Source organism: Canis lupus, chromosome 9 (assembly GCF_011100685.1).
Source record: "Canis lupus familiaris isolate Mischka breed German Shepherd chromosome 9, alternate assembly UU_Cfam_GSD_1.0, whole genome shotgun sequence".
Lineage (NCBI taxonomy): Eukaryota > Metazoa > Chordata > Mammalia > Carnivora > Canidae > Canis > Canis lupus.
The window spans coordinates 31,109,937-31,133,330 of record NC_049230.1 but is presented as its reverse complement, the minus strand read 5'-3'; the positions used below and the strand labels follow the sequence as shown (position 1 = coordinate 31,133,330).

General features: G+C 37.1%; 1 protein-coding gene across 2 annotated transcripts in view; it reads right to left on the bottom strand.

The window, feature by feature from the left end:
* ANKFN1 (ankyrin repeat and fibronectin type III domain containing 1) overlaps positions 1–23,394 on the bottom strand; it is a 293,015-nt gene that overhangs the window by 214,105 nt on the left and 55,516 nt on the right. For both annotated transcript variants that reach the window (XM_038547805.1, XM_038547804.1), the window contains exon 2: positions 21,798–21,838. In XM_038547805.1, coding sequence (XP_038403733.1) covers positions 21,798–21,838 — 41 coding nt within the window. The remainder of the gene's footprint in view (positions 1–21,797; positions 21,839–23,394) is intronic.

The window sequence follows — 23,394 nt, the reverse complement described above, 5'->3', positions numbered from 1 at the left end:
TTTTACCTGATGCCTACCATGAACTGCGGCTAGGAACTTCAACATTAATCAATGACCCATTGTTGGTAACCATGTAGATACCTTGGAAAGAAATTTATTTAGTTATTTTTTCCTAATCAGCACCTAAACATCTATTAACTTGTGTTATTATAATTAAAATTAAGTTGTTATGGAAATGTTATGGTGTAAAATCATGTTATTTTTACTGATAGCAGCTTTTTGATAAATCATTCTTTTTTTGTTTCTGAGGGAATGCTTCAGATTCTTTATCACATCTTCAAAGGGGTCCGCAGCTCCATACAAAAAAATACAGACTACTGATTCAGAAAAAGGTTTATAACTCTAATCCAGCATCTGAACAGGACTTCCTGGCATTCATTTTAGAAGCTACCCTCACCCTTTGCTTCATTTTTCTCTTTTTAGTCTCTTAATGCTCATATTTCAGGAACTTTTTGTATGGACTCACAGATCTCTTCCTACAGAAGTTAGGAGTCCTGGTTACTTTCTTTCTTTTTCCCCCTTTTAATTCTCCTGATGAAACATACATTTTCATGTTCATGTTCAAGCTTCATCTGGGGTGGGAGTCAAAACAAGTGAGATGAGGTCAAGTGGGTGGTCTTTAGCATCGAAACAGTAAGTGGAAATGAACTGTGTGGTAGTGGGATGGATGTCTCATCTGAAAATTTGGACCTCAGAAGAGATTTTGGGCAGGAGGAGATTTATACTCTGCTAATTCCATTACAAAAGTCTTTCCTGATATAAATGCAACTAAGTCAAATTCTGGCTTAATTAGGATGAAAACTGCTCTAGAAACAGAAACTTCATTTTTTACACACCACCACACACACTTTCATGAGATTCCATTTATTACTTTATCCCTGAATCACAGATCATGCTTTGGGGAGCACCTCTTCTACATTACAATTGAAACATTATCTCACACCATTGCAGTTAACCAAAGGTCCCATGTTAAAGGAGACCAATGAAAAAATACTAAGTATCTGGATTTCTTTGGGAAAAAAATGACCAATTGTTTCGGTTTCATTAACAAGACTATTTGTTTTTATTAGCATGATTGTATATGGCTCTTGTTTTAGGCAGCTTCAAGAATTTTTTGGAAAGAAGTGAAGTATAAATACATTCAGTATAGAAAATGATGCATTGGGTTTAGCTTGCCCTCCAACCTCCCTGCATGAGAAAGTTTGTTAAAATTGTTCAAAAGTAGTAAGGTTTGTTTGTTTTTAAAGTAATAAGGTTTCAAGTAATGCTATACTATTTTAGATACATGATCAGATATAATTATCTATTGTATTTAGGAGGGAAACCCTGGCTGCATACCATATTCCCTAATCAATTGCTGGCTTAATGAAGCCAAGTAACTTAACTCTTGACAGTATGCCTTCCCCTTTCCCTTCAAAAGAGCTGTAAAATATGATGCATAGATCTAGTTTGTGTGGCATATCCCAACCAGATGCTTTAAGAAAAAATATTTTGTGGTCAGAATTGGTATTTATTTATTTGAATAATAATGCCAAGCTCCTTAGTTTAATGATATAAAAATTTTGTTTATATTTCTGGGTAGAAACATGTTAAATAATGATACATTTTTTTTGTCAGCATGTTATCATTATCCTATATTGTGCCCTTGGCAGACATTACTAATCAACTTTGCCATTATTTCTTATGAGTTGGGACTTAGATGAAGACCACTGGAACGACAGTTTCAATAGACTGTACTTCACTGAAAGACGAAACTTATTTGCCTTGCATATTGAAGCAGGCAAAATACATGAGAGAATTATGAAATGTTGTAAATGGGTATATCACAGCACTGCCTAGGATTCTAAATAAAGAGTAAAACTGGGGTTTTTGAACCCTAAATTTTCAAAGGAAGCAGAGAATGGAGGATCCTTGGGTTATGTTGTCTTTTCTGCTCCATTTTTTTTTTTTTAATGAGAAACTGAGCCTCCTGTTATTGTGGAGGTGCTGAGATTGAGAGTGGGGATTGTTGAGGGGATGCCAAGCAAGTGGGGCTCCAATGTCCTAACTTTGTTTCAACCACTGTATAAATGTATACAATAAAACTATTTCACAGAAGCTTTTTTCTCCTTAGAAAAAATGCTAACAATGGTGTAGCACAAAATCCAGAAGCACTGGAAGCTGCCCCAGTGATTAAATCTCAAAAAGTGCTATGGGACTATTGGCTTTCCATATGGAAAAAAGTAAAATTCCTCTTCTAATTTATTCCCATATGAAAGCCAACAGACCCACAGCACTTACTAAACAGTCTACCCTTCTCCACTGATGTTTCATGATCTCTTTTTTTTTTTTATCGATCAGGGCCTTCTATAAGTCCTTTGTGGGGGGATGTCTATTCTTTTTTTTTTTTTAATTTATTTTTATTGGTGTTCAATTTACTAACATACAGAATAACCCCCAGTGCCCGTCACCCATTCACTCCCACCCCCCGCGTCTATTCTATTCTAGTATCTATTTGTCTATCCCTATGACAATACATACTATCTTAATGACTACAACTTTAGAAGTCTAGCTATCCATTCATGACAAGTTTGCTTAACATTTGTCCCTTTCTAGAATTGTCTTGCATATTCTGGGGCTATTGTTCTTCTATACAGAATTTAGAATCAATTCATCAAGTTCTGTGAATAATTTTGTCGGTATTTTGATCAGATTTCTTTTGGATTTACAAATCAGAAGAGAATTTACATCTTTATAATTTTACATTTTTATAAAGTTGAGGCTTTCCGTGCATGAACATTATATATCTGACCATTTATCAGATCTAATCTTATGTCTTCCAACAACTTTTGCTTATGAAAATCTCAAAGGTTAGGATGATTTTAGCTATAGGTAAGTTACTTGCTTAATGATACCCTGAGCCATTCTAGCAAGACTGGAACATGACTTGGGAATTTTCAGCCCCATTCCATGTTGTTCCCACATGGGCATGCTCTACGCACTGTCAGCCTTTCTCTCTTGGTCCTTATCTCCCCAGTGGGTTTAAGTTCCCATTGTCCACAGCATTAACCTGCTTGAAGGCACCTTTTTGCCTTCCCTTCTGTGACTTACTTCCTCACTCTGTTACTCATGTTTCCTGCAATTGCCTCCTGATAACCATGTATTTGCATCCTTGCCTCAGGGTCTGCTTCTGGGGAATCCTTGACAAGTATTAAATACATTTCCATGCCAAATGTAATAAAATCTAATTCTTGGAACCTAAAGAAGAAACAAACAAAAACCACCCCAAAAAGCAAATCCCCCCAAAACACCACCCATGATAAGCTCCTGATAGAGTCATTTAGGGGAAGAGCATGAGCTTTGGGACCTGACAGTTGGTTGAATTTCAGCTTCTTAATTTTTTTACTGTATGGCCTCAATAAACCTCTGTCTTTCAGCTACACGAAAATAGTAACTTAGGTCTCATAATACTGTTCTGATTATTAAATCTTACATACATTCAACAAATATTTCTTCAGGCATAACTTATGGAAGGAGCATACTTAAGTAGCTGGCACAGACTGCGTGTACAGTTAATGGAAACTGTGGTTATTGCTGTACCCTGACAACTGAATGGCAAAGCAAATTTTGAGCTTGTGACAAACAGTGATATTTGATAGTAGGGGCCTGAATCTTTCATAGGTATTATACACCAGGGCTCCTTACGCTCTGTATCATTGGGTGAACCACTGAAGGCACATAGACTAGGGTTCAAATACCCAGTGTATTAGCTGAATGCCCTTGTAAACTTCCCTGGGTCTCTGCAATGGGGATCATGATGCATAGTATACCTAAAAAGCCATGATGCGGAACCAATGAGAAAATGGACATAAAGGTCAGGCCATCTGCAAGCGTATGCTTCTTAATCTCTCTTTACAAAGATCTCCTAGTTGCTGCCTATGGAATACATGGCATCACCTTCTCCTGACATAACATGTCACATCCAAAGGCATTCCAACAAGTTCAATCAGTGGACACTGTTCTGTCCAACTCTCCAAACTTAACAGCAGTTAAAACAGAATATTGCTTTCTATACATTTACTATAGGCAACAAACAGGACCCTGTCATCCATAATCTATGGAGTTTTCTAGAATGCAGCTTGAGAGAAAACATACTGAGCCCAAGTTGGAAGGCAAAGAGGAATGTAATGACTTTATTCAGCCTTAGTGAGCAACCTTAAGAATAGAACAATTAAGGGATCCCTGGGTGGCGCAGCGGTTTGGCGCCTGCCTTTGGCCCAGGGCGCGATCCTGGAGACCCGGGATCGAATCCCATGTTGGGCTCCCAGGTGCATGGAGCCTGCTTCTCCCTCTGCCTGTGTCTCTGCCTCTCTCTCTCTCTCTGTGACTATCACAAATAAATAAAAAAATTAAAAAAAAAAGAATAGAACAATTAAGAGCGATAAAAATATCATGGGTTTTAGAATCATGTGGACTTAATTTTAATTCTAGTTCTGCCATTTTCTAGTTACATGTGACCTTGAGTAGAATACTTCATATCTGACCTTCAGTTTCTTCAGTGAAATGCTGATACAATCCCATTTTGCATTAACAGGATTAAATCAGGTAATTAGGGAAAACAGCCTTACATGTATAAAATACTCTGTTGGTACCTGGCACATAATGAAAGCTCAGTCAGAGTAAGTGGTAATAATTGTGGTGTTTAACTCTGAAATACTTAGTTTAGTGTTTTCTTACCTATGGTTGCTGGTCTACCATATGGAATATTTGTGGGAAACCTGTGTCTTCCAATACCTGCCATGCTTAACTTTTACAAATTAAACTTTCAAATGACCTGCATTTTTGTGTATCATACATTTAAAAATTCTTAAATGTCTTCCCTGTAGCAAATTCACACTTGTACTTCAGTTCGTCAAAGAGACACGTCAAATTTTCTTTGTGTGGTACTGCTTGCCTGGTGTCTGCTGCAATGCCATCATGGTCTGCAAAGCAACATTTGTCAGTTGTCTGAGTGGTTTATTGTATTTTCTCTTATTATTTTATAAACATGAATGGAAAATGGGAAAATGATAGATACGATTTTAGTGATAAGCATAGATTTAAGAAGGGAACCATTCTACATCCTGAAACAGCAGACCTTTAACTTTGGTTTGATGTTCTATTGACTTAAGCAGATTAACTGTGTGTTTTAAGGTGAAGAAAATTAAACACAACTCTAGAATAAGTAACCGATGCTTGAAGCTTGTACCTAAATGGGAAGATAGAGGTAGGGATTTTAAATATCCTTTAAGTTCTCTGAATGGAAGCTCCCTTATACAATGCATGGCTATCCCTTAACACTCATATATTAGACTTTAGCATAATTTTTAGTGATATATACCAATAGGAAACAGCCTATATTTCTAAAAAGTCTAATGGAAAATGGGAAGTTTTTGTTTCCTTATGAAATTGTAACAACTCATACAGTAACACTGATTGTGTCAACTAAATCAAAGTTCGGACTGGCAATTTCCCATTTTGATTCATAAAAATGGCAACATTTATTATTAATTATTTGTTTAGTAGGCTAAGTTCTTCAAAGCACAAGCTCTATTAGGGAACAAATATGAAAGAGGCTTATAAAGAAAATAATAGAAAAGGATGGAAACCAAATGGATCCAACAAACATAGCTGTGTGTTTTTGTAACTTGAGCTGCAGCCATCGAGCTACAGAGATGGGTCAGAGGCTGACAGATGGTATGTCTCTGGAGGGACTTAATCTTGTTGAGATTGGTTTCTTGGAGACAGAACAGATAAAAAGTCTTGGTTCAGTCCTCACTGAAGCCTCTGCCCATGATGCTATGAATGTGGTACGTTTGCTCCAAATATACACATTAGGAAGCAGACCCCTATCTGGGTAGTCAGTCTATATCTCAAGTTATATTACCAGTGAAATTTGAAATCACCTTGCAACCACTAGTGGCTTTTTCCCTTATCTGATTAGAGAAGGTGGTCGGCAGTGTAGAATATAGAAAAAGAGTAACGCTGATTATAGATGCGTCTTTTTGGCTGAATAATATATTCTTCTGCAAAGAGATGCTATCTTGATAGGCAGGACCATTTTAACCTGATTCTGGGGAGGAAATAACCATCTGCTTTTTTTCTCTCTGACCTTTTAGTAGGTTTGTGCTGCCTGTCTTCTCTTAATAAATTGCAACACAGCTCACCTATTCAAAGAATCCATAAAACATGACTTAGTGCTATAGCAAAACTACAGAAATCAATTACTAGCACAGCTCCTGCAGTTTTGTGTTGAAATTTCAGAATAAAAGTAGGGTCCCTCAGTTTCCTAAGAGCATTGTTTTTCTCTTAATAGTGTCCCTTCACCCCCACTTCTATTTAGTCTTCATTTTAATGATATAATTAAAAGGGACTTGAATGTGTTCTCCTTTAAAACATTGCTAAGTAAAATTCTCTCTCATATACAGATAAATTAGTGTTACTTTAAGGATTTGATATCAGCTTTAAAATGTTAACTGATAAAATTTAAGAATCACAGTGGAGTCACAGGACATTGTGGGATTTGGATTTTAAAATTGACATGTAAAAGCTGCCAACTGTCAAAGTTACCAGTGAAAATTTATGGTCACCCATAAACTACACCATGGGACCATCCTTCAATAAGTCCAGTGCAGCAGGAAACACCACTCTTGGGCACCAGGTCAAGTTGTTATCTTGTGTTGAGATGCCAAGATGTTTTTTTAAAAAAGCATCTTGAAATACTAGAATCACTCTCCATTTGGTGAAATCTTCACTAAGACTTGTGCCTGGCAAAGGGCCACCAAGTTTCCTGGAGGCTAGACAACATTTCTCACTCAATTCAAGTGTTCTTAATCTTTTTCTTTGTGATAAATATTATGTAGTTAAATTTGCAGATTACCAAAAAAAGGGACCATTGAATATCAAAATTTAAAATATAAATAGGGACATTTGGAACTCTATCCAGCAAATTTTAAGAGGCTCTGACAAGTAAACAATCAGCAAGTGTTTGGTAATTCAAATATTCATATTATTAAAGCCTTTTTTAAAAAAGAATTGTAATTAGAAAAACTGTAATTGTTATGACTAAGGAAGTATATTGGAATTTTAATGGAATAAAAAGTTAGCTATTTGATCCTTCTCTAAATAAAAAACCTTCCCCAAAGCAAAGCTGTGGCTTAAATGTTTCTTGTACCGAGGAATAAGTTGGGAAAAGCTTCAGAGGGACAAGGTGGGGATCCTAGGAAATTTGATCTCTTTATTAGCCCTCTCCTCACCCCAATACTCATGTTAGAATCACAGGTATAACCATTCTGCTAAGGTCCTCTAGATCCAGCCATGCTTAGCCCAATGCTGCTGGCTGCATGTAGTCTGCCTGCATTCATGAAAGGAGTCGGTATCTAACTTCAGGCATACAAATTCAAAACACATTAAAGATAAGTGGTAATATCACTCACTCCTCCAGCTTTCTCATGACCTGGTATTGAGAAAGCCTCTCAGAGCTTGCCCTTAGGCGGCTGGACTCTGAAGGCTGAGGTTCAGGATCTACTGTAATACAGTAACTTATGAGTAACTGAGAGAGTTGATTCTGGGCAAGTGACTTTGGGTACCAGTTACACAGGGAAGGAGTCTACTAAGGAATCTTGAATCCTATCAGTTCAGGAAAAATGATAAAAAGTGGTCTCTCCTCCATTTGGGGCAAATGTTGTAGAAGAAGCTAGTCCTTTAGAGTCATTCTGCTCTATCTTCACTTTGATGTCTCCAATAGAATATAAGATCCTAACACACAGGTACTGTCTTTATTCATATATCATATCTTCACTTAGCATACCTAGCACAGTGTCTGCTAAATAGTACATACTTGATTAACGTTTTAAAAATTAACGTGTTAAATTTTACAGGTTATGAGTAGAGAAGAGCCCATCACCACTGTTTTAAGTCAACTCCCCCTTCTTGTCTCACTGCCACATTCTAGGTATGCCACTCAGAACTTCCCTCCAAGCAGCATCTCGCTCCCCCTTCTGCTTATGATCCCTGATATTTCGGAATGATCTATGGCTGAACTTAGAGACTAACTGGCTTCTCTGCCATGGTACAATGAAGTTTCATTTAACTGGAAATGTATTCAAAGACAAGAATTACAGAACATGATAATTATGTTTTAAATTGTAATATAAGAAACATTCTTCAAATACCCTTAATGTAATTGGAGGTTGAAAGTCTAATTCCAGGTTTAAGGTGCATATATTTATGTACAATTCTAATAGATGCAGCCCTTTAAACATTTCTCATGAGTTGGTTCTCATGGTGAGAAGGTGGTTCATGACCATCCTAATCCCTTAAATATAATAGTCAGTATATCTACCTGAGAGTTTCTTGGGCTATCTGTAGAGTTTTATGTAAGCTAGTTCCATTTTTGGTTCCCTATAACACCACATCTTCTAATGTTTGGCTTCAGATCTAGATGTTGCACCTATTTTGCCACTGTTGTGGTCCTTCTCACAAGTATGAAATGATCTTTCTTTCCTGTCTTTGGTTGGTTGAGTATTCAAATGATGACATTAACTTGCTGTAGGATCCCTTCTGATTTGGATTTTCTTATAGGCCCTTAGCGTCTTTGCTCAAGCTTTACTTCTTGTTTGACTCATTCCCATTGGCACAAAGTATCTGGCTAAGACTTGGCCTCATTCATTGAACATTTGGCATTCATGTCCTGTCCTAGCTCATAAACCTCTCAGCTTTGAATCTCTATCTTATAGTCTTTCCAGTCACTTAGATTCTGTAAGATGGTCACTTGAAACTGCGCCCATCTGGTGCTGACATGGTAGCATTTGGGGGAAGAAAAGATAAAATGGACAAGTTTCAAGTAGGCAAAAATCTATGAAATTTAGATTAGGTCTATCTGCAAAACTCCCATTATGAGCTCATAATGACTAACAATTACATTAGCACTTTCCATTGTTTGGCTTCTCTCATTTAACATTATTTGTGAGATTTATTCATGGAGTTGGATGTAGCAGTAGACTGTATATTCTCATTGCTATACAGTATTTCACTGTATTAATATGCCACAATGCATTTCTGTTGGATTTATATGTCAGGATGGAATCATTAAATTATAGGGTATACAGGGATCCCTGGGTGGCTCAGCAGTTTAGCGCCTGCCTTTGGCCCAGGGCGCGATCCTGGAGTCCCAGGATCGAGTCCCACGTCGGTCTCCGGCATGGAGCCTACTTCTCCCTCCTCCTGTGTCTCTGCCTCTCTCTCTCTCTATGTCTATAATAAATAAATAAATAAATAAATAAATAAATAAATAAATAAATAAATCTTAAAAAAATTATAGGGTATGCATATGTCCATCTTTAGAAGATAATGCCAATTTTCCACAGTGGTTGTACCAAATGCCTCATCTACCAGCAGTGTATGAGAACTGCCAGTTGTTTTAATTCCTCACCAGCCCTTGGTGTTTTCTGTCTCCTACTATAACTATTTGTTGAATGTCATCTTATGTTAGTAAAATCTAGATTATATGCTAGAAGTTCCTTGGAGTTACTTTAAACTGGTATCTATTCATGATCTGGGTTGCTAGATTTTACAATGTCTTAAGATGTAGCATTGAGATTCTCTATGGTCTGTCTCTTTCCTTTTAAAAGATAAAGTGCTTTATAAATAAGTAATGAAGTTACTTTAGCCATCAAATTAACTTAACATGGAGACATGATAATGTGGTGACTGTTTTTGGAAGTTAACTAGAATAAACAGTTTTATTCCAAGCCATTTTCTAACTCTCAGACTTTAAGATTATACTGTATCAACAAATTGTTCTGTAACTTCTATAATGCCCACTGATGAAAAGCAATAATAACTAAACTTAAAACAACCTCTCTATGGTCTTTGGTGCCTTGAAATCTGCTGTAACTCCACTGGCGGATCTCTGCTTCTGTGTGTGAAATCATGGACAGAAATAAGAGAAATATAGACTATATATTCGGTATCTTCATTGGTCTTTCAGACCAAAAAAACATGATTAACCTACATATAATAGAATAAAAATCAGTATGTAGTCAATTGTTAAACAGGATGCTCTAATTGTAAGTACTATAGCATTAGTATTCTTATTGTACTATATTGTAAATTTTTATTTCCATACTAGATATAAGTTCCATGAAGACAGGGACATGCCCATATCCTTTATTACCGCATTCTTAGTGCTAATATAATGCCTAATATATTACAGCACCCAATAAATGTTTATGGGATTACATTAAAGTAATATAATACAGAATTTAGAATAAGTAACCAGGGAAAGATGATTCAGATTTAGGTAGGCAAAAAGGAAAAGACAGGCTTTTCCAGGCAGAGACCATGCACCAGTTTTACACTACTGTTTCCTATTACTGCTATTATCCTTTGCACTTAAAAAAATCATAATTATCTCAATTCATTCCACTCCCTCCCCCCAGAAAACTATATAAGTTTATGGGACTCAGTTTAATGAAGTAAATCAAAGTAAAAAGTAAAAAGATATAGCCTGGTTCACAAGCAAAATCAATAACTCTGTAGATAACAAAATAGAAAAATGAAAAAACAAGTACAGGAGTGAAGCTCTCTGGCTGAGCTTCAATCTGGGATCAGGAGGAGGAAGGACTAAAATCAGGGAGGACTAGGAACTCAGTACCTATAGTTTACTGGGGTTTACAAATGCTTGATGTCAAGTGGGAATCTAGAGCTAGGCTTACTGCCTGAAACCAGGAGGTAATGTAGGTCTTCCCTATTTGTCAAAGGAGAAAGAAAAAGGTTGATGTCTCCTGTTGCTTGGGACTGGAGGCCTAGGGAGGTTGTATAACATAGACTCAGCTTTATAAACAATAACTGAGCCAAATTTTACTAGTTTGGGGGCTTGGGTCTTGGATATCCCCAGTATCACCATGGGGTAGGAGCATAAACATCTATTAAAGATTTATTTGGACTGGGGGACCTGAGTGGGGGCTGAGTAGAGATAACAGCAAAACTTTTAGACAAGAAGGAGTGAGGAATATAGGATGGAGGAAGGGAGAGAGAGGAAAGTCTTAAGAAAAGTAAGATATATATAACATTTCCAAAGCACAAAGAAACGAAATGCTAGGTAAATGTAAATAACAACGAAAGGAAGGAAGGAAACAAAACTATAGGCATTCTCATGAGTGAACATAAATGAAAATATTTATTTATTTTTAAATGAAAATATTCAAATAGAACACTTCTAAATTGCATATCCACATATTTTTAAAGACCACTACTGAGTAGAATATGCCTGGAATGCAATGATAGTTGAACATCAGAAAATCTATGAATATAACATAACACATGAATCAATTAAAAGGAAAAAAACTATATTGCTATTTCAATAGATGCTGGAAAATACTTGATAAATTTCAGCTTTTCTTTTTTTGTAAACAGGATGGGAAAAAGGTCTTTCTTAACCTAATAGAAATCATCTAGCCAAAACATATAGCAAACATTTTTCTTAATAGTATAATTTCAAATATTTTCTAATTAAGGTCAGAAACAAGCCAAGGATGGGAAACATCCTTGGTATTCAACATAATTGGAAGCCCACAAAAATAAGATAAAACAAACAAACAAAAAATCAAATACACAAAATTTGGAAAGAATGATACCAAATTACTCTTATTTGAAGAGTATATGATTGTCTTTGTAGAAAATCCTTGGATAATCCACAGAGGTATCATTACAACTTTTGGAGAGATTAGTAGGGTTGCTGGATTAAAAACAAAGCATTAAAATAAAATAGAAAAAAGATAAGTCACACAGAAATGAACTTTAGTAATAAGTATACCAAAAGATATGTAAACATTTTATAGGAAAAACAAAATATTTTTGAGGCTCATAAAAACATCAAATATTCTGCACATTATATCATACTCATGGATGGGAAAATATAGTAATAATAACAAAGATGTCAACTTTCCTGATTAATTCATAAATTCAATGCAACTGCAATAAAACTTTTTTTTTAAAGCATGCAACATTTCTTTTTTTTTTTTTTTTAAGATTTTATTTATTTATTCATGAGAGAGAGAGACAGAGACAGAGACACAGGCAGAGGGAGAAGCAGGCTCCATGCAGGGAGCCTGACGTGGGACTCCATTCTGGGTCTCCATGATCACGCCCTGGGCTGAAGGTGGCGCTAAACCGCTGAGCCACCCGGGCTGCCTGGCAATAAAACTTCTTATAGAAATTTTTGGGGAAACTGATAAAGTGAACTAAAAAATCACTTAAAAAAGTAAAAGGCAAAAAATAGGCTACATGATATATTTTTTAAAAGTTTTATTTATTTATTCATGAGAGACACAGAGAGAGAGAGGCAGAGACACAGGCAGAGGGAGAAGCAGGCTCCATGCAGGGAGCCCAAGGTGGGACTTGACCCTGGGTCTCCAGGATCACACCCCAGGCTGAAGGCGGCGCTAACCCGCTGCACCACCGGGGCTGCCCTAGGCTACATAATATTGAAGAAAAAGATGAAGGTATAAAATCTTGCCCTATCAGATACTAAAAGTTAACAGAAAGCTGGAGTATTTAAGATAATGTGTCTTAGGTGCAAGGTTAGATCAATGGACTACTGGGCAGAGTTGGATTTCCCAGAAACAGATCTAGATATACATGGAAACCAAGTTTATGACAGAGATGGTATAACAATTCAATGGGGGAAAATCAGGACTATTTATGAGAGTAAAACTGGTTTTCCATAGAGAAAAATTTGAATTTAGATCCCCACCTCAAACCATATATAATATAAATTCCATATGAATCAAAAACATAAATTTTTATAACTTTTAAAGCAAAATGCAGAAGAATATGTGTACAATGTTACAATAGGGAGGAAATAAACCCTAAGTGAAATGTTCAATAATTTAGATGCCATTAAAATATAAATATCTCCATAATAAAAATTAGTACACATAAGTAAAAAGATAGGCCAGTGCTTGGGAAAGACATTTATATATAACACCCCAAAATTTACCATCAGAATAAATAATTTCTACAAATCCATAAAAATAGAATAGCAACTAGCTTAAAAATAATGAAGGATGTGAACAGGCAATTCATAAAAGAGGATAACTGAATGAAATATATTTAGCTTCACTAGAAATTAAGAAATTGAATATTAGAAAAATTAGACATCATTTTATACCTATCAGATTGGAAAAATATGAAGTTTGAAAATAACATGTTGGCAAAGATTTGGGAAGCAGAAACTCACAGAAACTGTTCATATGAATGCAAACCATTAGGAGAGCAACTTGGCATTATCTAGCAATGTTTATGAGGTACATACCTTATAACCCAACAATTTCATTTCTAGGTACCCTGGAGAAAAATCTACTCAGGTGTCTAAGGGCTACCAGCATAATCACTGAAGCACTTTTTTAATAGCAAAAATTGGCAACAACCTAATTGTTTATCAATAGGAGAATGAATTAACAAGTAGTATTATAATTATACAATGGAATATTATCTAGTGTTTGAGCAACTAATTGGAGCCATGTGTCCACTTGGATAAAACTCAAAAGCATAATGTTGACTGGAAAAAATGTGCAGAATGGCACATCATTTATGAAAACTTAAAAGACTGTGGATATCACTCATCAATAAACAAAACATGGATAAATACCCAGGATTGTGTTTTTTTTTTCTGAAGAATGATAGACCATAATAGGATCAAGAAAGGGGGGTATATGAAAATGTAATGATATCCATAAAAACCAGGACCAAATATTGGAAAATGTTAAAATGAATTAAATGTGAGAGATAGTATGAGGATGGTCCTTACATTTATTTCCTATTTGTTTGAAATACCACTTTCTCTTTTTAATGAAGGGATTTATAGATATTTCACTAAAAATGCCAACTGTGTCTGTCTGTTCATAGCTTTATGCTGTGGGTGCTATCCTTGCCCATACTCCTTATCTTACCCTGTTCCTTCTCACAACCCTGCTGGAGCCATCGCTAAAGGAACTAGAGATGTTTTCAACTGACAAATCCCATTTATGCTGGCCAGTGGCCTACCGAGGAACAAAGATCTGAACCACATAGATTTCTTGATGTTTGGAATTGATGTGGATTTCCGAGTGGGAAGCAGAGCTAAAATGTCCTCTCTTTGATATCTGTGCCTGCCATTTTGGGCCATATGCCAATCTGAGGAGTAAAATGAACATGGTATACAGAAGTAAGCAATACCATGAAAAGAAGCCTTGGCTCTTGATAGCTCTTCATTTTTTATGGACCTCTCCAATTCAAGTTAGTGTAAAGTCCAATTAAACTTTGTTTTCTGTTTGTGGATTTCATTAAATATCTATCTTCCGACAATTATCTCCTCCTTACTCACTTTTAACTTTAGCTTCTGATTTGTAGTCTACAAAAATTGTTTAGAAAAGCCAGAATAATAGAATCTTGAAGTCAATAATCAATACTAAAGGCGAAAACATATTTTAATGGTGAGGGAGGTAGAAAGTGACTTCTTTTTTTTTTTTTTTTTTTTAAGATTTTTATTTCTTTATTCATGAGAGACACAGAGAAAGAGAGGCAGAGGCACAGGCAGAGGGAGAAGCAGGTTCCTTGGAGGGAGCCTGATGTGGGACTCAATCCTGGATCCCGGAATCATGTCCTGAGCCAAATGCAGAAGCTCAACTGCTGAACCAACCAGGCATCCCTAGAAAGTGACTTCTGAATACATAGGAAACAATTTCTGATCTTTGGTAAAACTCTGAAATAGATTTTTTAAAAAAGAATAATTTATCAGTTGGGAAAAATTTTACCTGTCAATATTCACAACTATACCTCATCATTTCTGTCATTTCCTACCTCCCACTTCTGTCTAAAGAGAAAGGGCCAGTGTATTAGAAATGGCTTGTACCAGTTTACAAGTGGCAGTTAGACTTTGAGGAATTTGTGAGCTATTTGTTAAACATCACCATTCTTAAAAACTGAATTATAAAAACTTATAATAAAATAATTTGTATTAAAACAAAGGTAATACATCAAACTAGTAAGCTTCTGCACAGCAAAGGAAACCACCAACAAAATAAAAAGGCAACTTACTGAATGGGAGAAAATAGTTGCAAATCATATGACTGAAAAGGGGTTAATATCCAAAATATACAAAGAACTCCTGCAACTCAACAGCAACAATAAACAAAAAACCCCAAATAATGGAAAAATGGGCAGAGGATCTGAATAGACATTTTTCTATGTCTGATGGCCAACAGGTACATGACAAGCTACTCAACATCACTAAATATCAGGGAAATGCACATCGAAACCACAGTGCACTATTAGTGGGAATGTAAATGGGTGTAGCCATTGTGTAAAACAGTATGGAGGTTCTTTAGAAAATTAAAAAATAGAACCACCACATGACCCAGTAATTCTACTTCAGGGTATTTATTCAAAGAAAATAAAGATCTAACTTGAAAAGATATATGTATCCTCACATTCATTGCAGCATTATTTATAATAGCCAACATATGAAAACAACCTAAGTGTCCACTGATGGATAAAGAACATGTAAGATGTCTATCTATCATCTATCTATCTATCTATCTATCTATCTATCTATCTATCTATCTATCTGGAATATTACTCAGCCATGAAAAAATATGAAGTCTTGTCATTTGTAACAACATAGATGGGACCTGAAAGCATTATGCTAAGTGAAATAAGCCAGACAGAGAGACAAATACTGTATGATCATATTTACATGTGGAAAAAAAAAAACCTCAGAAACTTGTTGAATAAAAAAACCCCAAACAAACAGAAACCAACAAAGCATTCATAGATACAGAGACAGGGACTGGGGCTGGTGGGGGGAAAAGGGAAAGGGAATCAAAAAGTACAAACTCGGGGATCCCTGGGTGGCTCAGCGGTTTAGCACCTGCCTTCAGCCCAGGGCGTAATCCTAGAGTCCCGGGATCGAGTCCTGCATTGGGCTCCCTGCATGGAGCTTGCTTCTCCCTCTGCCTGTGTCTCTGCCCCTCTTTCTGTTTCTCTCATGAATAAATAAGTAGAATCTTAAAAAAAAAAAAGATGGAATTGTTAGAGACAGAAAATAGACTAGCAATTTATTAATCCTGGGAACTGGGCATATTTGAAAGAGAAGATGTAAGAGGAAAGAAGCAACACGAGCAAAGGATTAAAATTTTTTTTCAAGTTTTATTTATTTAAGTAATCCCTACACTCAATGTGGGCTCAAACTCATGACCCTGAGGTCAAGAGTCACATGATCTTCCAACTGAGCCAGCAAGGTATCCTGCCAGCATTTTGTTATAAAGAGCAGAAAGGAGAGAAAAAAGCAAGACTTTTGAGCAGCTACTACGAGAAATTTGGCTAAAGGTCTTTAGAATATTTCACTGTGGAATGTAATACAATTCCCCTTTGAGGGACTTTAATAAAAATTTACATTGTCTTCATTTGTTTAGATTTTTGTGTTTCCTTTAAATATATACCTAAACTTAGAGGGCCATGAAGCAGTTGAGTTATATTTAGGTTACATAAACATTTTGATCATAAAATTATTATTTGGAGTCAATATGGGTTCACTAAATCATGTCAAGTTGCCTTTGTTCCTCTTATGATAGTGTAATTATACTAGCATAGCTTGACAATAACAATAAAAGTAACAATACAACTATTACTACCACTAATTATTGTTTTATATTACTGATAGCTGTTCTACATTCTTTATATGGATTGATTTGCTTAAACATCACAATAGCCTTATGAGGCAGATACAAATAATTTAATATCATCATTTTACATATCAGGACACAGACCTGGAAAGGTAGAGTAACTTGCTCCAAAGCACATAGCTAGCAAAATCTAGTAAGATTAGAATCTAGGCAATCTAGCCCTGAAGATCATACTGTTAGTGAACTATATAATGCTACAAGATTACCCAACATTAGCAAAGTAATGTAAAATTTATCTTATTCTTAGTTTTCAAAGGGCACTGATATCAATCTAAAGATAGCTCTATGTCAGGATGTTGGAAAGCTGCCTGCATCAGATTTTGTTGAGTGATTTCATTAAAGCATTTATTGAGCATCTGGTTGTTTAACAGAATGTCACAGACATTTCAGGAGAGACGAAGATGAAGATGAATAAAACATGATTCCATCTCTGAAAAGCTTAAAACCCAGATAGTCACTGTTTTTATCAATCTCTGGAATGAAGTCAAGAGGCAAATCTAGTATGTCCCAAAACTGAAACAGTTAGGTTTAAATAATTTAAATTCAAAAGGCCCCTAACAGTTTCCACTAGTATTCTGAAACTAGTGTCAAAAGAATAAATGTACAGGTTTGTGTAGTATTCAAAACCGAGTGCATAAATATAGGACTGGAAAAAATCTGTTTTTATGGCAGCTTTTATATAGCACATCTAGAGGCTTCAGGATTAACCTCAGGACTAAAGTGCTATTAAAATTTGTGATGTACTCTTAGGCTATAATAATAGGAATAACATGTTCAGAACGAGAACTTTTATTTTCTTGGAGCTCTGCAATGGGCAGCCATCTTGGCAGTATTTTTTTTTTTTTTTTTTTTTATTTCAGGCTGTAACATTTGAAGAGGGACATTGAAAAATGTGACTAGGGCAAATGGAAAGGGTAACTAAACCAAGTCATATGAAGGATGGCTGAAGCAACTGGGGATGTTTAGCCTGGACAAGGAAGGCTCAGAAAGTATATGGGATCAGATTCCAAAATATTTGGAGGGTTGTCATGTGGAAGAAGGAGTCAACTTCTGAGCTGCTCCAGAAGGCAAAACTAGCACAAACCACCTGAAGGTTATCTCAGGTTAGTAAAAGAAAGTTGGAAGCGTCGAGCTATTAAAAATGGGCTGGACTTCCATGGGCTAGGGAGTGGGGTCCTAGAAAGGATGTCCTGGGGGATGGCTTGTGGTGAGCTGTTGAACTGCATCCTGTTGAACCATCTTTCAAAATGAAAATCCCTATATTTATAATGGCACAGCACAAACAATTCCCTAAATTTTTAGAATACATACACGGGAAAATCATCTTTTCCCCCAAATACACGAAAACCACAATTAACATATGAGTAGCAATTATCTTTATATTCCTTCTAGGAGCAAAAGAAGTGGTGACATTAGGGTCATGAAGAGAGAGGAAATAGATGGCCTGCGCAATTGCCTCTGTGCAGAGAAAGCCTGGGAACTAGGAGCAGAAGCCCAGAGAATCTGCTTGGGGGGAAGCAGCGGTGGGGGGGCTGGTTTGATACAAAGTGAACAGAGAAGGAATGGGAGGTTTACTGGATGCAGCTCTAAATCCTTCAGCACAGAGCCTAGCAGTCATAAAAAAGCAAAGTCAGCAAAGCCTTTCCACAGGTGATGAACAGAAATAGAACATAGCCCTCTGGTCTAGATAAACGCTACCTATGCATGCTGCGTCTGCAGTGTGGGCCACAGACCATTCTCTGTGAAGAGTGTTTCAGCCTTGGGGAAGAAGAAGAAAATGCAATTGGAATGAGGGCAAAAATCCTGGCGCATGGATCTTCAGGTAATTTACACAGACCAAGTTATTAATGCAATTAATAACATCTAGGACACCTAGGGACGGAGTATTTCAAGTGAATCCCACCAAGGACAGGGGAAGCCAAAGGGAACCCATAGAAGGGCCTGTTCCAGGCTAGTAGAATACAGTAAACAAAGAGAAGAGGCTGAGATTGCAATCAGACAAGGCTCAGTGGAGAGTCAAGAAGAGTTAAAGGGAACAGACCTGTGCCCAGCCGACAAAAGCCTCAGATAAAATCCCAACTACACCATGCAATTTAGTAAAAGTTGTTTCTTCCCTGCTAACCAACCAGCTTCCACTAGTCTCGAGCATTCTTTCTGACTTATTTCATTAACATTTCCCTTCTTTTTCTGGAGTGGTCAGAGCCCCAGGGAATCTCTTTCTCTCTCTCCCCTCCCCCTTCCCCCCAACCAGTGGGGCATTGAATGAGAGCCAGAGTGTTGTCTGTGTAAAGAGAAATTGCAAAACCACAAATTGCAGAAAATCGTTACTGCCAAAAATCGAAAGGAACACACAATATCACCATGCCTCTTAAAAAGCAATTGCGCATTTTACAGGCCTCTGGATAATTCAGGTTTGTTTGTCAACTTTCTCACCCATACCACCCAGAAGACAATTCTCTTCCACCAGAGGCAGTGGTCCCAAAGAATATTTGTAGTTAAAAAGAAACAAAAAATGTGGGTGCAAGCCTTTCCAGTGGCCTGTTTCGGCCCAATATGGTTCTATTTTATTCTATTGTGTGGTATTGATTTTAAGGCCCAAAGTGTGGCCCCCCCCCCCCAGAATCCCTGGGATTCCCACTGAGACAAAGAGGGCCTCCAGTAAGGACAGAACAACAATCCCTTAAAGATACAAAGCATTTTTAGATGACAGACTCTGAAATGTTACTTTATGTGCTTATCCCAACAATCCTTTGACAGAGGTAGAAAAAAAGGGCTTTCCTTTTTCTTTCTCCTACTCATAATAAAGATATTTAGAAACTAAGGGGCTAACTAACATTCTCAAAATCGTACCACTTCTAAGGGAGTGATGTGGGACTCAGACATAAACCTTCTGAGTTTTTGTCCTGAGTTCCTTCCATCACCCACCCCCTTTCTCCATGGGGCAAATCTTCCCAACTTGGCTACGGTTGCCCTCCTTCAGCAGAGCTGGGATTTTATGTGGCCCATACACATTTCCAGGCCCTTGACTTGGAAAGCCTCCTGCCATTCACTACAGATCAAGCCTTGTCTGAATGTGTGCTGATTAGGTCGTTTTACATTTGTATTGGTTGTATAATACAATCATCATTAGGACGCAATGCCAACTCCAGAGGGGCTGATGCGAGCCTGGCTGCCAAAACGAACCCAAGTCACAATTGCTTAGTGATTTTAGTGCGTTTCCATGACTCCGTGGGTCAGACCAACTTTCCACCAGTTGCTCAGAGATGACATGGAGAGGTGTGGAGACCTCTTTTTGTCTGGATGGTGTTAAACCCAGGGCAAGGTTACTTCTCAGAGTATTTAATAAAATAGGTCACCAAGAACTTTGTCCTTGAGAGAAAAAAAATTGTGAAACTAAAGCAATCACAAATTAACCTCCTAACATGAAACCGCTATCCATTTTCCCCCTCACATGGGAGATACATGGTGCTCTCAAGCAACATCTTGATAAAGAGATCTGAAAGTAATAGTCACGTATGTGTTTATAGTTGCATACTTGCAGTTAATGACTGAAAACGCTATCTTGAATTGCCTTTCATCCAATTTTCACCATGAATAGAAACCGAATATCTTTTAGTATACAACATTAAATCATTTTAAAATCAGTGATAAACCTAAATGGACAGATACAGTTGTGAGAAAGAGCTCCTGAATATGAATATGCAAGAAGGTAAATACAGACTGTTCTCCCAAACAATTGGTATGTTCAGCAGAAAGAATACAGTCAAAAGTTAACATTTGTATAAATAAAATCCTCAGGATAGCACATGAAAAGGGAGACAGCTCATAAAATCTAACATGACTTTATAGGTAAGAGCTGCTTAAAACATTCATAACATGCAGGTGTCTTGATAATGCAATAAAGACCAAAGCAATATAATCCAGAAATTGACATTTTAAAAAATTCCAGTGAATGCATAATAAATACTTCAACATGAAATCTGAACAGTTTTAAGGGTGAATGTTGCTTGTGCTGGTGTTTGAGTATTTGGTATATAGCAATGGGATCAATTTATTCTAGAGAGCAAACAAAAGAGATCATCCAGGGAAATCAGCAAAAAAGTAAGTTTTTCTTGCAGTTCAGCTGCAATACATAGTTTTCTTAGGGACTGAATGATTCAAAAGAGAATTTATCAGAGCCCATATAATATGTGTAATTAGTGTGAAACCTTTAGATTTTTCTGGGCCCAAGACTGTCTAATTCTGGCTTGACCTTCTACTTTATGGTTGTTGATCTCCTGCTTACTTACCTGCAGTGTCAAGCAACTCACTACCATATAAACGACTTTTGAATAGCTAGTAGTTCAAATACTTTTGAACTACTTTTTTTTTTTTTCTTTTGAACTACTTTTATATTGAATTCACATCTATCCCGTTTTTTCGAACTCAGGTATTACCAAATTATTTCAGAGACAGATGGAACATTCCTATCTTGAACTCCCGGTTCGGACCTGGTGTAATTTTATTTGGTCTTTTAAATGAGAGGGGGGTCTGTAATTTGGCTGTGGACACTAAAAGTACCAAGAGTGAAGAAACATAATACATGGGAGATTCATTTTAAAAAGAACCCGAGTTTACAGAGGGGCTGCAACGCAGTACACACAGGAAGGCATTATTAAGATAACTACCACACTATTAAATGTGAAACAGTCTGTGACTGTGAAGAACAACTGGGCAAAGAGTAATAAATTAGTCATGTGAGAGAAGCTGAATATTCAAATGTTTGGTGCCACATGATCGTCCCATCTAGAAGACTATCTCATTTCTCCTCCTCACTTCTTTTTTTCTAGATTTTCAGATGCAATGGAGTAGCAGCCCTGATCGGGATGCACCGAAACGATTGGTGAAATGCTGCACGATGCTAGACAACCCAGCAGTGTGTGAAATGGCAGATTCATTTGCTGAGCCAGACTTTAAAAAGGCAGTAATGTGAGATGGGAGCCGTAAATATGAGGAGGTTTTAGAAATCACAGCTGAGAAATAGATACCATTTCAAGGAGGAAATGTACTTACATTTTGCTGCAAGTAAAATGCCTGTCTTTAAAGGGCAGCCTCTGAAACAAAGAGAACAAAACAAGTGTGTTAAAGAAATGTAGAGTGACCTGTTCCCACTGAGAAAGGCATTGGATTGCCTTTGAAGGTACAGCCAGGTGACTGAAAACACTGTTATTGGGACATGCTTCTTGGAGGTCTGGGGAGAAGTAGCCCACAAATCAAACATGGAAGTCAACTGCCACCTCTCACTGCATGATCAGCAATCGGCCCCAGGACGTCCTAGAGTTTTGTGGGTCTTGATGCTCTCTTGGTATTCTGTGCCTGATCCTGGGGACAGAGAAATATGAGGGGTCTAGTCACCTAGGTCAATGGCTGAGACTCATCATTCTCTTGCTTCTGGTTCATACTGACACTGCACCTCATTCTCGTAGGCCCAGTTCTGACACATTGTTCCATTAAATTAAACTCCTCCTAAAAACTATGATCTTCTCAATTCGTGCTTATTTGGGTAAGTGGATAAGTTTTCTTTTCCAAGAAGTAAAAAGCTTTTCTGGGGAGTATTGGGGTGGGGGACTTGAAATCAGTGCCAGGTTTTTCCTTATTCAAGATGGCAGTAAAAGAAGAAACAATTAGACTGTGCCTATGCTGGGAAGGAGTGTGCCAATTGTGCAGGCAATTTGTTCAGTGTGGCAGCCCACCAGACAATTCAGCTTGCTTCCAAATCCTTTTTTGGGTTTTTTTTTTGGGGGGGGGGGGGATGTATTGTGGTTATATCCAAAGGAGTCCTTTTCAGGGTAGTAGATTTAATTGGGAATGGCACGTAAGTCCTGGTGATTGATATGAACAATTTGCATGCTGAGATTCACATGATTCTGGGTCATCTCTAAGACTGAACAGTCAAGTTATGGTGTCCTCAGACCTACAGAAAGATCTTGCCATGCCACCCACATGGATCTGGATAAGTCAGATTACTCACTTTCTTGAGAAATATTTTTCCAAGCTCTGCCATTTTTTAGTAATAGTGTGACTTTGGCAAATTGACTCAATGCTCCGGGATTGATAGAAATAATAATGCGGCTAATTCAAAGGGTTGTTGTAAGAATTAAATAAGGTAATACATGTAAAATAGTAACATAAGGCTGGCCTATCTAGTGTTTTACTGGTATTGTTATTAACAGAAGTCCATTTTGGAAAACCATAGTAAGAAGATATAATAAGTCCATGGAATTGGAGCTAGAAAGGTGGCTATGGAGAGAGTTTTGCTTGGGTAAAATGTCTCCTCTCTTGGTAATCTGCACCATACCATTGCCCCATAGCTCTCTCTCACATTGTCTCCCTCCACTCTTCACTTCTCCAACTGCTGAGTACAATGCAAGTTAGATCAACATCCACACTGGAAAATCCCTAAATGTTCCGGTGAGCCACCTAATCCCTTATTTCCTGTTCATGGAGATGGTTGGGGGTGATGGTCTTAGAGTGACACATTGTTAAATTATTGAACTACTGGGCCCAGAAAGATTTGGCATAATTCTTGTTTCACAGTTCTTTGTACAAGATAGGGGCTTGATGCATTTTTATTGAGTTGACGTTTTTAGATAGATCCCATAGTGTGACT